At 38.4% G+C, this 17,299-nt stretch overlaps 1 protein-coding gene across 9 annotated transcripts in view; it reads left to right on the top strand.

Moving 5' to 3' along the window:
* The window catches only part of LOC129761847 (sex determination protein fruitless), a 717,406-nt gene that overhangs the window by 158,281 nt on the left and 541,826 nt on the right, over window positions 1-17,299 (top strand). For 8 of the 9 annotated variants that reach the window (XM_055759649.1, XM_055759651.1, XM_055759652.1 and 5 more), the window contains exon 3: window positions 12,030-12,185. In XM_055759649.1, coding sequence (XP_055615624.1) covers window positions 12,064-12,185 — 122 coding nt within the window. In that variant the 5' untranslated portion in view covers window positions 12,030-12,063. Of the gene's footprint in view, window positions 1-12,029; window positions 12,186-13,154; window positions 13,367-17,299 lie in introns of those variants that run through there. The other variant, XM_055759645.1, reaches the window with a different exon arrangement.

Raw genomic sequence — 17,299 nt, 5'->3', positions numbered from 1 at the left:
AGTAGGCTTTATATTTAGCCCAGATTTATTACAAACTATTAATTATGGAATATACGATCTCTCCAAGCCTGACACCAAGCGGTCGCCACCTTTTTCTCGCATTGCAAAAATTAAGAAATTTGGATCAAGTGAAGGTTGAAAAATTGATAACTAGAGTTTGTTTTGCCAATATGGACTAAGACTTCTATGAGAGAAGGATTATGAAGCTACAAAAATGTTACAACAAAGGTGCATATTTGACGCAAATCGGACAATCCGAAGCGTACTAAATAAAGCTTAGAATTTCTTTATCTCCAACCTAATATTTGGAGGTTTATGGTTTATGTATCAAATTATTAGTTTAGTGTCAAACAGAGTACCTAGCTGTTTACAAAAAAAAATGTAAAAAATCAAAAATCAATGTGAATTTCACAAGCCCATGTCCGGAATAAACAGCACAATCAGAAAATGCTTTTAAATCCGGACGGTTAAAAGTTGACGATTAAATTTCTCATTGAAGGTGTTGCATAAAGGTATGTTAGAAGACACAGAATGGAGTAAGGAGTGTGGAGCAAAGATTTTCGACCCGGGAAACCACAAAACTCTTCGGTATACAGCAAGGGGTCGATTATATGACCCGTTTGTATGTACGTGGGAAACTTTGTACCTTTGTCCCACATTAATAGAAATTCAATCCCCTTCCTGTTGACCGATTGATCTGAAATTTGGAACACACCTTCATCTCTGCAGTCATTATAACACTGCGTATTTCATGATCTTAAAAATCCAATTTTGTAGCGGCCGCTATAGAATAGCAGATTTCGTATTTTCCCTAAACCGCATCAATATGGGTAACAAACGCTTGACTAGTAGAACACAGTTATTTATGAAAAATTCAAATCCAAAATGGCCGCCAGCACAAAATGGCACCATATATATTTTTTTCAAACCGTATCAATATGGATATCAAATGAAAAGGCTTGACTAGTAGAATACAATTATTGATGAAAAATATAAATCCAGAATGGCGCTCGCTACAAAATAGTGGATTAAATATTTTCTCTGAACCCCATCAATATGAGTATCAAATGAAAGGGCCTGATTAGTAGAATGCAATTATTGATGAAAATGTAAATTCAAGATGGCATTGGCTACAAAATAGAGGAATGCATGTTTTCTCAGAACTCCATCAATATGGGTATCAAACGAAAGGGATTGACTAGCAAAACACAGTTATTTACGAGAAATGCAAATCCAAAATGGCCGAAACCACAAAATGATGCCATATTTTTTTTCAAAACTGCATCAATATGTGTATCAAATGAAAGGGCTTGACTATTAGAACATAGTTATTTATAAAAAATGCAAATGCAAAATGGGCCACGTCAGATTTCCATTATCTACAGTTAGGTGTTTCATTGCATGCCCCACGATTTTATTCTAGTCTCATCAATGCCCTAGATTAATGAAAAAAGGGGTGTGATAACTACTAACTGCTACTTGCCTAATTATTTGTTAGCTTTTAGTACATCATCTTTATTATTATTATGTTTAATCATAATGTAACCGATGAACTTAAAAAGTGTTTTTTACTTGTGACACCGTGTGTGCAATATATGTGTTTGACAGTTTGTCATTCAGGAGCCGTTGCTAGGAAAACGGAAAAACAGAAAAATTTATGCTTGTTATTCTTTCCAAGTTATTGTAATAAATGCTGTGTTGAAGTACAACTAACAATTGTATTTAGTTCATTGTACCGATAAGATCACAACAGTGGCGACGAGAATAGGATACGAAATTCACAATTCGAAATCCATTTATTCAGTTGAATTTCAGTTCCACGAAAAGTGAGGTAGGTTAAGTGTTTTTTTTTATGATAATCGAGTCCTATTGGGAAAGGCTTCAATGCCGGAAAACAGTGGCTTAAATGCCGTTGTCTTCAATGCCGGAAAACAGTGGCTTAGATGCCGTTGGCTTGAATGCCGGAAAACATGGTTTTAATACCGGTGAATGTGGCTTGAATGCCGGAAAACATGGTTTTAATACCGGTGAATGTGGCTTCAATGCCGTTCGAATTAAGAAGCCAGAGCCGATGCTTCGGAGACCGTTACCTCTCGAGCCATGGACAGATGTAGCAATTGATTTTTTGGGCCCTTTACCGAATGGAGAATATTTATTAGTCATTATTGACTATTACAGTCGGTATAAAGAAGTTGAAGTGATGAGGCAAATTACTGCAAAAGATACGGTCGACAGATTGAAACGAACTTTTCAGCGACTAGGTTTTCCACGCACTATTACACTCGACAACGCAAAGCAGTTTCTGAGCTCGGATTTTGGGGATTTTTGTAAGCAGAACGGAGTTTTTCTCAATTATTCTACTCCATATTGGCCACAGCAGAATGGAGAGGTCGAAAGGCAAAACCGGTCACTGCTGAAAAGATTACAAATTAGCTATGCACTTAAACGTGATTGGAGAAAAGATCTAGAAGAATACTTGATGATGTATTATTCAACAGCCCATTCAGTCACCGGGAAGACCCCCTCTGAACTACTTATGGGTCGAACTATAAGAACCAAGATACCGTCTTTAAAAGACATTGAGACGGCTCCACCGAGTGAAGATTTTAGAGATAAGGATTGGTCCCTGAAATATGAAGCATGTCAAAGAGAGAATCCCAACCGGAGAACAAGAGAATCGTTTATCAAGGAAGGGGATAAGGTCATCATGCAAAATTTAACACCATATAATAAGCTATGTACAACATATAACCCTACAGAGTATGAAGTCGTCAAAAAGACGGGATCTCGGGTGACTATCCGGAATGAGGAAACAGGAAAAGTTTATGATCGGAATTCATCACATTTAAAGAAAATAACCAACTCGTTAGAAAAGCCAATTCAGTCATCGGAACATTGTTCTCTCCCACAGGAATCTCACCAGGATAACATACCCGTGGATACGCCTGAGGACAGCCGCCTGGAACAACGACCAAAACGTATCTGTCGACGACCAAGAAAGCTAGATGATTATGTTGTAAACGAAGAACCTTCGGATTCTTAAAAGAAAGGGAGATGTGACACCCTGTGTGCAATATATGTGTGTTTGACAGTTTGTCATTCAGGAGCCGTTGCTAGGAAAACGGAAAAACAGAAAAATTTATGCTTGTTATTCTTTCCAAGTTATTGTAATAAATGCTGTGTTGAAGTACAACTAACAATTGTATTTAGTTCATCGTACCGATAAGATCACAACATTACTTATTTTATTTTTTTAGTTTTTAGTACATTATCTGTATCATTAGGGGCTGACAACTTTAGGGGGGGAGGGGGGGGGCGGTTGGGTTTACGAAAATGTTCACGCTTGTCCACGATGAGGGGGGAGGGGGTTTAGATTAAGATTTTTAGGTTTAGATTTAAGTAAAAAAATATGTTTACAGTCAAAACTCAATCTGCTTTGTATTTACAAGATTCTTCAAACTTTACGCTCACCCTGAGTACTCTGTATTCATCAATAAAAAGACTGAGCTGCCCGGTCAAACATCCATATTTATTCATATGGCTTAACTTCTTCCCTGGAATGTATATTCTGGAAGGAACGCACATGAACTGGGATCGATCAATTTATTCTAATCGGTAATAGAGGACCATGAATTCCGTCAGGATAAAGACACCCGAAAGGTTTCGATTCAGTTTTCATTCTTGATGGCCGTATCTCTGGAGATCTGTTTCTTGCAATGATGTTTTTCTTTATTGATATCTGGTAATTTTTATAATACACTTCTATTGGATTGTCTGGAAAGTCCATGCTGCTACTGATGACAATCAAATCGACACACTTATCAAGATAATCCTCGATACGCGACACATTATTAGATTCGCTACGGTGGGTACAAAAACGCTACAATGTATGGACTACATATTAAGCCATATTCCGGAACCCGATCGGATTTGTCATATCGCAATCTGAAAGAGATAAACTTTTGCATTCTGCAATCCAAGGTTGCAACACTTGCACTGCCGTTCTACGCATAGTTGTCCCATGTTCCAAAATCAGCAACTGAGAAAAACGCAATCAATGTTTTCTAGCAAATTTGTCTATTAGAAGCTTTAAGCATTTCCACTAACAATACAACGGGTTTTTATGAGCAATAAATTATTGTCTAATGAAATGTGAAAAGTTCCCCTCACTTGAATCAATCAAGCTGGATTATAAGTATAAACATTCATGGTGGGACAGCTATGCCTAGAATATCAACATGGAACAATTGAACTTGATGTTGTTTTTTGAAATATTGGGAACAAACAATCAGTTTTTTTTTTGTGTTTTCCGACATTGTTTTAAGAAGAAGGTAGTGATCTGCAACGCCTTTACAGAATATAAATCTCATTGTTATTGGACATTCACTTACAAGGTGTACACGTGTTCTGTTAAACTTTTTTAAATATTTTTTGAGAATTAGTTCGCTTTCCAAACCAGAAATGAGTGCATTAGCTCTGCTGAAGGCGTGGCATTAAATTCTTGTACTTGAACCGATTTATTTATTATGGATCTACAAAAAACACATGGCGAGACAGTTATGCCTAGAATATCAACATGGGACAATTGAGCTTGGTGTGGTTTTTTGAAAAGCTGGGAACAAACAATATGTTGTTTTGTGGGTTTCTGGAAGATAAGGCATAAAAACATCGTTTTATGAAGAAAAGTGAAAATTGTCAAAAAGTAACATGGGATAACTGCGCGTAGAGCGGCAGTGCACAACCCGATAGGATTTGACTCGATCAGATGAACGAATGCAACATTGTGCTAATTTCAAATCCGACCGGATTCCGGAATAAGAGTTTATTTTACCAAAAAATATTTGAAGAAACGTTTCTCAATCTGCGATTCGCTTCATTTTTTTTTTTTTTAATTCGTTTATTTTTACAGGCTCAGTTACTTAAGTTTAAAGGAGCCGAATTCTTAAATATAATTTTAAAACTATATATATTAACAATTTTCTTACATCTATGGTTAGTAAGGTGGAAAACCGATTACTCGCGGTGTACTCGAGTTTAGGAGGGTGACATATATTTAGGAGAAGGATGGGATATAAGGAAATTGTAACAATGTTGATGAACACTCAATTTATAAATCTATTCGTATATCTATAGTGTATTTACATTTCAACTTATTCTACTATTTATAGCAAGGGGACGAATTACCCGCAAAGGAAGGAAAGGAGGGTATAAGGATGTAGGGGCAATCACACACGAAGATCTATAGCTTTAAGGAAAACATATATATGGGACATGTAATCAAGGTCTAACCGAGCCAACACATCTCTCACCGGCACATTGGGCTGTCTTCCTCGGGCCCGAAGGGAGTTTTTTAAATTCGATCTGGCGACCAGATACACCTCGCACGACCAAACAATGTGCTCGATGTCCTGATAACCTTGGCCACAAACGCAGAGATTGCTGCTGGCAAGATTGAAACGGAAGAGTAGTGCATCTAACGAACAGTGATTGGACATGAGTCGGGAGAAGGTGCGAATAAAGTCCCGACTCAAGTCCAGACTTTTGAACCACGGTTTGAGGCTAACCTTAGGGATAATCGAGTGAAACCACCGGCCCAATTCATCTTCATTCCACTTGCGTTGCCAGTTAGCGATGGTATTTTTGCGGACTAAAGAATAAAATTCATTGAAGGCGATTTGACGCTGATAAATATCGCCTTCAATTGCACCTACCTTTGCTAATGAGTCAGCCCTCTCATTACCCGGAATGGAGCAATGTGAAGGGACCCAGATAAAGGTAATGACATAACAGCGTCTGGATAAAGCACTCAAAATTTGTCGTATTCTCTCAAGGAAGTACGGCGAGTGCCCTTCCGGCCTCACTGAACGGATAGCTTCGACAGAGCTAAGACTATCCGTTACAATGTAATAGTGTTCAACAGGTCGTGAGGCGACGCTGTCCAGCGCCCAATGAATTGCTGCCAATTCAGCAATATACACTGAGCAAGGATTCTGAAGACTGTGTGAGGTGCTAAAAAATTCGTTGAACACTCCAAATCCTGTGGACTCGTTTATAGTGGACCCATCAGTAAAGTACATAAAGGGTGTGTCACATCAAATTGCATCACGGAAAAAACGCTGTAGAAATTTTATTTTTAGGAATTATATCTTCAGCTTTCGCTTATAATCAGATAAGAGTGTACAGATCACGTTGGCCATGCTTCACTGTCAATTTTTCGTAAATTTGGAAAAATGTCGTCGAGCGAAAAAGAGCGTCGTGAATTAATCTTGCGCACTCATTTTGAGAATCCGGAGTTGTCACATCGGGACATTGGTAAGATGCTGGGAATCGTCCAATCCACGGTCAGCAGAGTACTAAAACGATACTTCGAGAACCTAACCATCGACCGGAAGGTGAAGAACGGCAAAAATGGATGCTCCGTCAGTGAAAAAGATCACAAGCGCGTAGTTAAGCAGTTTAGACGTGATCCGAGAAGTTCGGTCCGGGATGTCGCCAATAAGCTGAATTTGTCAAGTTCATTCGTCCAGCGGACCAAACAGCGGAAGTGCCTGCGTACATACAAGGTTCAGAAGGCTCCTAACCGCGACGAAAGGCAAAACATGGTGGGGAAGACGCGAGCCTGGAAGCTGTACACCGAAATGCTGACGAAGCCGCATTGCCTGGTAATGGACGACGAAACCTACGTCAAAGCGGACTTTCGTCAGCTGCCGGGCCTGTTGTTCTTCTCCGCAGAGGACAAATTTAGCGTTCCGGAGGAGATTCGCAAGCAGAAACTATCCAAGTTTGCCAAAAAGTACATGGTGTGGCAAGCGATCTGCTCTTGCGGAAAGCAGAGCGCCCCCTTCGTGATGACCGGTACGGTAAACGGGCAGGTTTACCTTAAGGAGTGCCTACAGAAGCGCTTACTACCACTATTGAAGCAGCACGAGGGCCCGACCATCTTCTGGCCGGATCTCGCTTCGTGCCACTATTCAAAGGACGTGTTGGAGTGGTACGAAGCCAACGAGGTCACCTTCGTGCCAAAGGAAATGAACCCGCCCAACGCGCCGGAGCTTCGCCCAATAGAGAAATATTGGGCGATTATGAAGAAGGCCCTCCGGAAGAACCCAAAAGTTGTCAAATCGGAGGCGGACTTCAAGAGAAAATGGATTTCTGTTCAAAAAAACTACAACCTGATGTTGTACAGAACCTTATGGACGGGGTAAAGAGGAAGGTGCGAGCATACGGGCTTGGGCTCGAAGTATGAATAAAAAGAAAATGCCAAAAGTTGTTTAATAGTTTTTATTTTACTGTCTAAAATTTTCAAAAGGATCGGTCTACTGGGCGAATTTCTACAGCGTTTTTTCCGTGATGCAATTTGATGTTTTTTTTTTTTATCTTCGCTTATTTTTCGTCGGCCTATTTCCGCCACTTTAGTGCCAATCACCGACATCAGGGAGGCGACTCCACCTGTTCCTACCTTACAGACTCAACAACTCATGAGCCGGGCCAACTTCTTTTACTTCCGCTCCGAAGGAAGACGTAACCAGAGATTTTTCGCCTCAGAAAATTCCAACGACGCCAGCTGGGATTGAACCCAGGCCGATCGGATTGTGAGGCTGTTACGCTAACCATACAACCACTGGCGCCGTCAACAATTTGATGTGACACACCCTTTATTATCACAATTGATACCCCCATACTTTTCATCGAAGATCGTTGGAGCGATCCTCGATCGTTGGTAATCTGAATATCCATGGATATCTTGCTTCATGGACAGATCAAAATGCACAGAGGAATTGATGTAGTCAGGGAAACAAACACGGTTGGGAATATACGAAGAAGGATCAACCTGCATGGAGATGAATTCATGATATGAACTCATGAATCCGGAGTGAAAATTTAGCTCGATCAGCTGCTCAAAATTTCCGATCACCAATGGGTTCATGACCTTACACCGGATGAAGAACCGAAGAGATAATAAATTGAAGCGATCTTTTAGTGGGAGTAGGCCTGCCAAAACCTCGAGACTCATGGTATGCGTTGAGGGCATACATCCCAACGCAATACGGAGACAAAGATACTGAATTCGCTCGAGTTTAATGAGGTGTGTTTTGGCAGCTGATTGAAAACAGAAACTGCCATACTCCATCACTGAGAGAATAGTTGTTCGATACAACATTATAAGATCTTCTGGGTGGGCTCCCCACCAGGTGCCGGTAATTGTACGGAGAAAGTTTATTCTTTGTTGGCATTTTTTACTCAGATACCTAACATGGGCCCCCCAAGTACATTTGGAGTCGAACCAGACCCCAAGATACTTGAATGACATAGCATGAGTGAACGGTTTACCCAAAAGTTGAAGCTTTGGTTTTGCTGGTCTATGCTTCCTAGAAAAAACCATCATCTCTGTTTTCTCCGTGGAGAATTCGATCCCTAGCCCAATGGCCCAGGCTGAAAAATTGTTCAAAGTATCTTGTAAGGGTCCTTGCAGGTCGGATTCGTTTGATCCTACGACAGACACCACTCCATCATCTGCAAGTTGTCGTAGGCTGCAATTTTGTGTAAGGCAATTGTCGATGTCGCTTACATAGAAGTTGTACAAAAGGGGGCTTAAACATGTGCCCTGGGGGAGGCCCATGTAAGAGACCCGACTTACTGCCGAATCTCCGTGAGAAAAGTTCAAATGTTTCTCACAAAGCAAGTTATATAACATATTATTCAATAGAGGCGGCAGACCCCGAGAGTGTAATTTGTCCGACAAAACCTCTATTGAAACAGAATCGAAGGCCCCACGATTCGCTTCATAATCGCAACGAAAATACATATTTGTAGCGAAATGTGAAGGGCAAATCATTCACTACAATGTTGAGTTAAAAGAATCTTGGCAATTGAATAAACCCCCGCAGCAGGTTTTTGCGTGAAGGAAGTCATGGTCCGGGTCAGGTGGGACTGGAAGAAAATCTGTATCATGAGCTTCTATCAGTGTTTAGATTAGTATCGATGAATTCCAACAAGCACTGCTCGCCGCTAAACGTATTAAATCAACGATCCTTCTTCTAAAACTCCACCCACCTAGGGATCCCCGATTTTTGAAATTAATCGTTCATCAACTAATCAAATACTTTTCAGCAGTTTGTTATTCGATACGATTAATCGCCCCAAATAATCGAGTAATCGATGAATCGTCACACTGAGAGAAACAATTAGTTAGTTCATGTATTGTTCTGCGAGTACAAGAATGAATCATCAAACATTTATCGTCAAATGAATCTACAATAAAAAAAAATATTTCAGGGCGACCAAACTGGTAGAATGGTTATTTCAAAATTTTCGTAGCATTATAAAATAATATCCGCAATTAAAAACAAGCAACTTGAATTAAACCACAGCGTAGTTCTACGTCAACAATGCGGTCGTGTCTTAAACACAACCTGCTATAACTTTTTTTATTAATACCAGTTCTGTATTGTTTCGAGATTCACTTCTCTTTGATAAATGCCAATAACTGTGTTCAAACAAAGTGCTTGATTTTAGTGTCAGATTTTTTGAAAACTCAAACAGCCAGCCAGCTTTAATAAAAATATTCGAGAGTAGATTCATAAGTAATATTTTTATATGAATATGGGAATAACATAAATGGAATTCGTAAGGAAATAATAAGCTCACTAACATTGTTGAAAAAAATTAAAGAATTTAAACAAATCGCTACTATTAATAAGGCTATCATTTTTATCAATAAAAACATGGAATGGAAGATAGATGGATGGTTTTTTTTCCAAAAACTGAGGAACCCTGTGGACAACAGGGGAAGGGGTATAACGAATGTCCACGCTTGTCCACGGAGGGGGAGGGGGGTGTCTAAAATCATGCTTTTTCTGTCCACGTGGTATGTGGACAGCCCCTTAGCATATTTCTCTACAATAAAACCATTCAACATTTTCTTTAAGATTTTGATTTTGCATTCTTCATGAATAACCGTGTTCTACTAGTCATTCTCTTTCGTTTGATACCCATATTGATGGGGCTTTGAGAAAATATGTAATTCGCCATTTTGTAGTGGCCACCATCTTGGATTTACATTTTTCATGAATTACTGTATTCTACTAATGAAATGTGAAAGTGAAAATACAATAAATAATTGAATTAATAAAAAAAAATTTGTACCAAACGTGTTTCCATTTAGTCCCGCTACTTATGACGCACCCGTTAATAAGTTCTACAATAATTAATACATAATTTCTCTCAAAGACTTGCAAAGAAAACACGTGTCCGGATTTAAAAGCAAATGTGTCCGGATTTCAAAGCATGATTAAAAAAGTGTCCGGATTTATAATCACGACACGATGAAAGAAATTTCAAATGTTGAACAAATATAACATGATTTTGTGGAATTCTATGGGAACGATAATTTTCCATACTTTGATATGTCAAATTTTTTTAGTAGTTGAAGTTATATTCGTAAGCGCTTAAGCGTCCGGATCTTAATGCATTACTATACATGTTAGGTCTTAGATTTTTCTTTAATCTGCTCAAATTGGCGTTTTATTACTCCGCGGAATTTGTAAGCCTACGTTAACAATGCGGTCATATCTTGGACATCTTTTTTCTTTATTTATTCTTTTTTATTTATCAACACGTGTTTGTGGTCCCTTTAAAAAAAAAGGTTGAGCACCACTGCTCTAGACTGAACGCGGGATAAGTGGAATCTATCTCCAAAACAACAGTCAACATTTTGATAACAAAAGGATCTCAGCGAGTGATGGAGTTGGTTGAAGTGAACTTGGGACCTAGTAAAAATTGATTAAGTATTTAAGTGGAGTACAACACAGATGGATCGAATTTATAGGCAAAATAGTTGAGGGTCTGTTCGTTTATACTGCTGAGAAGTACGATATCACTTCTAGGTGGAATAATTCGATTTTTTCATCATTCAACGGACATTCGTGATGAGTTCAGACCTTGGTTGAATAAAATTATCCCTCTCACGATCGATAAACCTCTACGCTCCATATATTACAAACCTGTCCATTTTACCCGCATCGAAAAAAATGTTGTACTTTTCGGTTTGTTTTAATTTCATGTTCTTTTCTTGACATGTTCGTTTTACCCCCAACTCCCCTAACTATAAAACAATTTCCAATGAAAATCACTTTTACGTTTCCTAGTTGAATTGCACATCACTTTTGCTTTCGGATTTTAGTTTATGAAACATGTTTCGAACAAATGTTTCGATACTTTCCGCAAGTTTTAGGAAAACGAAATATTTATATGCACATGATGCTAGTAAAATAAAAAAAAATAACGACATTACGACCACTCGCATCTCACATTACTAGTTTGACGAGGGAAAACTAATGGCCGAACCTTTTTTTTCCTCATCCACACTCTATCATATCGTTGCAGCCTGAGAATAGGCTTTATATTTAGCCCAGATTGATTACAAACTATTAATTATGGAACACATGATCTCTCTGTAACGCATATTATCGTGCCAATCTCGATGGCGCAGATAGCGGGCAGACCAAAAGTTCGCAGCCACGCGAAGTGATTTAATATAAGCTAGTGCCGGTTGCCTTTGGGGATATGCCAATTTGTCAACTTGTTCCAGTTGGGTATCAGCCATTTTTCGGTTTGTCCGGGGCTTGTATCACCCCACCGCAGTATAACGCGCCACAACGTGGTCGAATACACGAAGGTAATTTGTGAATTACAGTGGTTTAGAATGATTACCTTGATTAGTGTGAGATTGGAGCGATTCGTTACGCTTCCATAGCTTCGATCAGTTTGTGGATGTGAATTATTAGTTCAGTTGTCACTGTCAGGTTTTATATTGGGAGCAGATTCGAATTGTGATAATCGTTAGTTTGTTGAAGCAGTTGATTGATATACTTTTTCTTGCTTAGGTCGCCTATAAAAAATGACTAATATATCATCAAATATCTGAAACATTGTGCTTCTCTATTAAACTTTAAAATGCCCACATTATATATTCCATGTTTTGAAAAAAAAAAATAATTTTATTTCGTTGTTCTACTTTCTCTTTCCAGCACTGTGAAACTCTTTCTCCAAGTGCTACGCAACATGTCCTCGCCGGCAGCTATACCGCTATACTCCAGTCGCTATCCGACATCGAACGGCTATCCCCCAATCAACGGGGAATCGGCTGAACCGCTCGATTTTCGTAAGGTCGAATCGCTTCGCAGGTATGTGTGGGCTTTCCATAGGAACAGAACTCCGAGAAGCGCTCGAAGCTACCGGAAATAATCGACCGAAATCGAAATCAAAATCGACAATTTAACCAAAAACTTGTACATTCACTATGCGAGCTTGAATCAAGGGAAACACACATATGTATTAAAGGAAAACCATTCTAACTTCATACCTACTCCTATCAACTACAATCAAAACTAAATAAAACGCCAAATCGGACGTGAGATATCTTAGAAATCGTAACAAATCAAAACCTGCTAATAAACTAATACCTTGTAAAAAATCGAAAAGCAGTAATGATAAGCAAATATGATAATAATAACGATAATAAAGCAGCAAATACCTACAATCAAGGTTAACCATTATATCAAGAGTGTTTTTTTTATAAGTAGACTAGAAAGTGAGCAACCAAAGACATATCCTCACGATAATTCTCCTAGTACTGTCAAATATTGCTTTATAGCTGCTGAAGTGTGAAATCGTGAACATTATAGACTAACTTGCTTCCGTAGTTTTTCGCTATAATGCCCGTAGAAAGAAGTAGCATTCGGTAGTTATTCAAACATTATCATCACCGGTTAACCATTCAAATGACACTTAAATATAACATGTAAATGATCCGTAGAGTTTCCGAGTACAAAATGAAATTAGTTAAACAAAATGAAGCAAAATCACGAAGAACAAAATCGTATATCATAATGTTGCATTATTTAGCCCGTTTCGGCGGTATAAAATCACATAACCACAATCATAAGTAAGCCTAAATATAACCTAATTCACCAAATCCTCTAACGAACGTCGCGTACAATTGATCGACTCAACCTTTTAATATTTACATTGAACAATGAGTGGAGTTTCCCTTGCAACGATACCAAACCCACGACTGCATTTTCGGGTGCGTCATCCATCATCAATCAACCTCAGTCATGAATCAATGAATTCAAACATCTTCAATCAACCAGCAAGCTGCTGAAGCAGCCATCAATCAACAATGCTGATTCAGACGTCAGCCAACGATCATCAATGCTGACGTAGTTTTCAGCCACCGTTCAACAATGCTGATTCAGATGTCAGCCAACGATCAACAATAAAGTTCCAACAGCCTCAGAAATGCTTGCTATTTTTTGTTATGATGTACGTCAATCAACAGAGCAGCATCCAGCGGTAGCTGGTGGTAAGTAACATTTCTGTTGCGTTTTTATATTTTTTGGCAACAAACAGGGGATCTAAAAGATTTTTTTCATAGCGAAATTATGTTTTTATTAAATTCTACCTTGTCCAAATTGGGTCGAATAATATTCCATCATAAATCGGTGCAAAACCTTATCATTTCTAATCGAAAAAAAACATCCGATTTTTTCAACTCGATCTTATACATCTCCATTTGCTATGTGTTAGTTGACCGTAACAATGGAGACGCGTGGTAGTTTTGAGGCAAAACATAAACTATACCGTACATCTTCATTAAAAAAAAAGGTACTGCACTAGACCAATGGAGACGCATGATAGTTTAATGTTCGTGACGAGACTTGAATAACGCGGACACTCGCATAAATTCGCGATTCCGCCAAGAGAAGTTTGGATAACGAATTGTTCGAAATAACTCACTAAATCGAAATGTATAAATTCACAAATTTTATTTCATCGATAGCAACGAGATAAAGTACAGATCGGTGGCCGGTTGATACGAAAAAGAGATCGAGAACTTTTGGATGCTGGTTTTTATACTTTTTTAGTGAGCTTTTTACAAAAGTTGTGGTTTGTGTACTAGATAGTACTTAAACTCTACTACCACTATTTATAGTGTTTAACTGAGGTTTGCTCCTAAGCTACTATACTGAACATTTAAAGACTAACTCTTGAACAATATTCAAGACAACAATGCTGACTCAGTATCAGCCAACGGACACCAATCAATATTCAACAATGCTGACTAAGTCAGCCAACGATCCACAATCATTATTCAACAACCAAGTTGTTAGAAAACAAATGTTTCTTTTTTGCTGGCTTATTGGCTTGAAACATTGCTGTCAATCAATAGTGCCTAATTCAGTGCTAGCTGGTGGCACTTCACATTCTTTTCGCCTAATTTTTAAGCTTAAGGGTTTAAGGGTTTCTACTGAATTTAACCTTGGCCAAATTAGGTCTAACCGCTTTGAATTTAAGTTTCAGTATCTAGGATAATACATCATTCACATGCTAAATAGTTCATAGATCGTGCCCTATTCCGACAGGTAAATCCAGTCTTCCGCTGGATACCAGGAAATTAAAAGCAAATCAAGCTGCCTGTTATGCGATAACATGGAATCTGTTATCCTGAATCGTTTTTTCGATTCTAGCTACAGAAACAACTGTCTACCTACTGTTCCATAGAGAATGAGATACCGTTTCCCGATGATACAAGCCCTTTATTTGAGGGCAACTGACTGAAAACTGTCAGCGCACTTATAATACACCTGGCCCCAATCGCTCCAGAGCGGCAAGTGCTAATATTCGAATCAGTCGAGAGGTGGTTAACAATCAAAAATCAACAACCTGTCTACCCCTGTCTATTGTCAGAGTTCGTTTGTTTTCGTATCCGCTGAGGAGGCACGACGTCACGACGGCACGGTCTGTTGACGTCAAGGCAAACTAAACATCGCTGATGAGCATTTGGACCGCGATTCCCCAGTATGCACATATCTGTGTCAGAGCTGTTCAGTTACCTTTTGATATATCTCGTTCGCGATATTGGGAAGAAGGGAGAACCCTTCCGAGGATGATTAGGCTAGAAAAGGAAACATGAAAGGAAGACGGCGAAAACTGTGCATGCAATCTCTGGTTGGCATATTTTCTTACTCGCCGCCGTTGGCATATCTGATACATTAGGTGAGGTGTTAAAAAACATGGCCAAAATATATTTTTTTATTTTTTGAATGAACTATTCGTTGTATTTTTCTACCGCTTCGGTCCTTGTGTAACAAAGTCGTAGTGATATCAATTTACAAATGAGCTCTCCTTTCTTTGTATATTTGTGAATATTATTTTCTCATGGACATTTTATTTGTATATATTATAGCAGACCCTTTACGTTACCTATCGCACACGTCTAGGCGACTGAAATTAATTTTCTATATTAATCAAAAACCTTGTTTCAGGAAGAATATTTAACTCCCCTTTTTATTTTGCTTTCCTAGTATATCCTACTAATATACCCATATATATATATATATATACTAATTTTTCGTAAATCTTTTACCTCCTTAAAACAAACTAAACAAAACGAACTTGCGATAAGCTCGCCCCTATCGTAAAACCTTTACCTATCCGAAAAAGGATCGTGCGAGAAATAGGGGAAGTGGAGGCATAGTGGTCACCCTAAGGAATATGCCCATTTCCAGCGCCCACATACCGATTCAATTCCCGTTTCTCGAAGAATATCATAGTACAGCTCATTGTTCTTCAAGATAGCAAACGGCTTTTACTATAAAAATTCAAAATAGTACACTTTTCATCATTAGAAAAGAAGCTGAAAAATCGAACTTTTTTTTTTGCTTGGAGGTACAGTGACCTAGTGGGGGCAAAGTGGTCATCCGTACATATCAAGCAAAATGGGTTAGATTCCTAGGTTTTTTCGTCCAAATTTGTTCAATTCATATTTGATATAGTAGGTACATGTATGAAATTAGCTTGGTCTATTCACCTAGAGTCTCAATTTAAATTTTCTCTTGTATACAAAAACGTTCTAAGAAACACATAACTTTCCGCATAATGAGGCTTGGTTTAGTTGGAGTTGCATCTTTTTCAAGAGCAGAATGTGATGAGGTATATCAGCTTTAGTAAACATAACATTGTAAGTTGTTATTCACCTATGACCACTTTGCCCCCAAACATCAAAATACGTTCAGACTGATGATTTGTCCAATATATCAGTTTGAATAGACTATATTTCACGATAAATTCCTTAAATACCATGCGCACAGAACTACGGCCTAATGGCTATCGAGAGAGCAATTCCTGTTTTTATTTATATTTTAACATGCGACAGCTCTACTGAAATACAGGTCAAAAGTCATCAAATTCTTCAAACATAAGGTGCCTATCAATACGGCATCTATAGTCAATAGTTATACTACCAAACAAGCAGGTGACCACTTTGCCCCCACTACCCCTATGTATTTATTTTGGCTCGATCGTACCCTATTGATAAATTTGGATGAGAAAACTTCGTCTGTTATTGAAGTGCACTGCACTAAGCACTGCACTGCACTGCACTAAGACATACACAATCAGCGAAATGCTGAATAATAAATGCGTATAGAACTATTTTTTTAATCAAAAAAGGAAATTATATTCTGCATTTCGACAATTGATCAATTGCAGTACAAAAAAATAATATCGTTCTAGTAAAGTAATATCGTTCTCGTAAAATAATATCGTACTCGCTAAAATTAGATTTACAGATGAAGACGATTTGCATTTTTCAAGACATTTTCCAATTGATGTGACATGAAGTTCGCTAGCTTCCCTGTTTTTAAAATAATCCCATAAAATGTAATACAAGGTTGACACCTCCATAGTACCTTTTGCATGAAAGAACAAAGCGAACCATTTTTACCGTTGCGCGAAATCAAGCGATCACCATACTGGGATGCACGAAACGCACTTTGAATTCTTTGACCATTTATTTTTGAATTTTTATTATTTTTCCACTGCACACGTTGAGTCCTAGTACTTTGTTGCCATCGTTTCCAGTGCCGCTACTCAACAGACGAAAAATCTATCGTCGGTCGAATAAAACCGGCGTGAAATTGTTGTAGTATTCCCATCAGTATTTATCTAACGACCTTTTCACGATGCGGGAATTTCCTGGAAAATATAATAGAAATTTATATTTCCAGATGTTAATAAATTAACCCTTTGCTGTCGTTTGTCTGCTCTCAACCACCACAACATGAAAATATACTAATCTTGTACCTTATGCAACAATATATCAGTTCACACTTTTCCTAAAATAATTTTAATATATAGTGGATCTCTTTCTCGAGTCCAAACGGTGCCCCTATGAATAATAGATAACGGCACTCAGTAGAAATAAAGGTAGTCACCTTTGAGGAAAGGCTTAACC

The sequence above is a fragment of the Toxorhynchites rutilus genome, chromosome 1 (assembly GCF_029784135.1).
Source record: "Toxorhynchites rutilus septentrionalis strain SRP chromosome 1, ASM2978413v1, whole genome shotgun sequence".
NCBI lineage: Eukaryota > Metazoa > Arthropoda > Insecta > Diptera > Culicidae > Toxorhynchites > Toxorhynchites rutilus.
The sequence above is the reverse complement of the archived record's forward strand: the minus strand, read 5'-3'. Positions and strand labels throughout refer to the sequence as shown.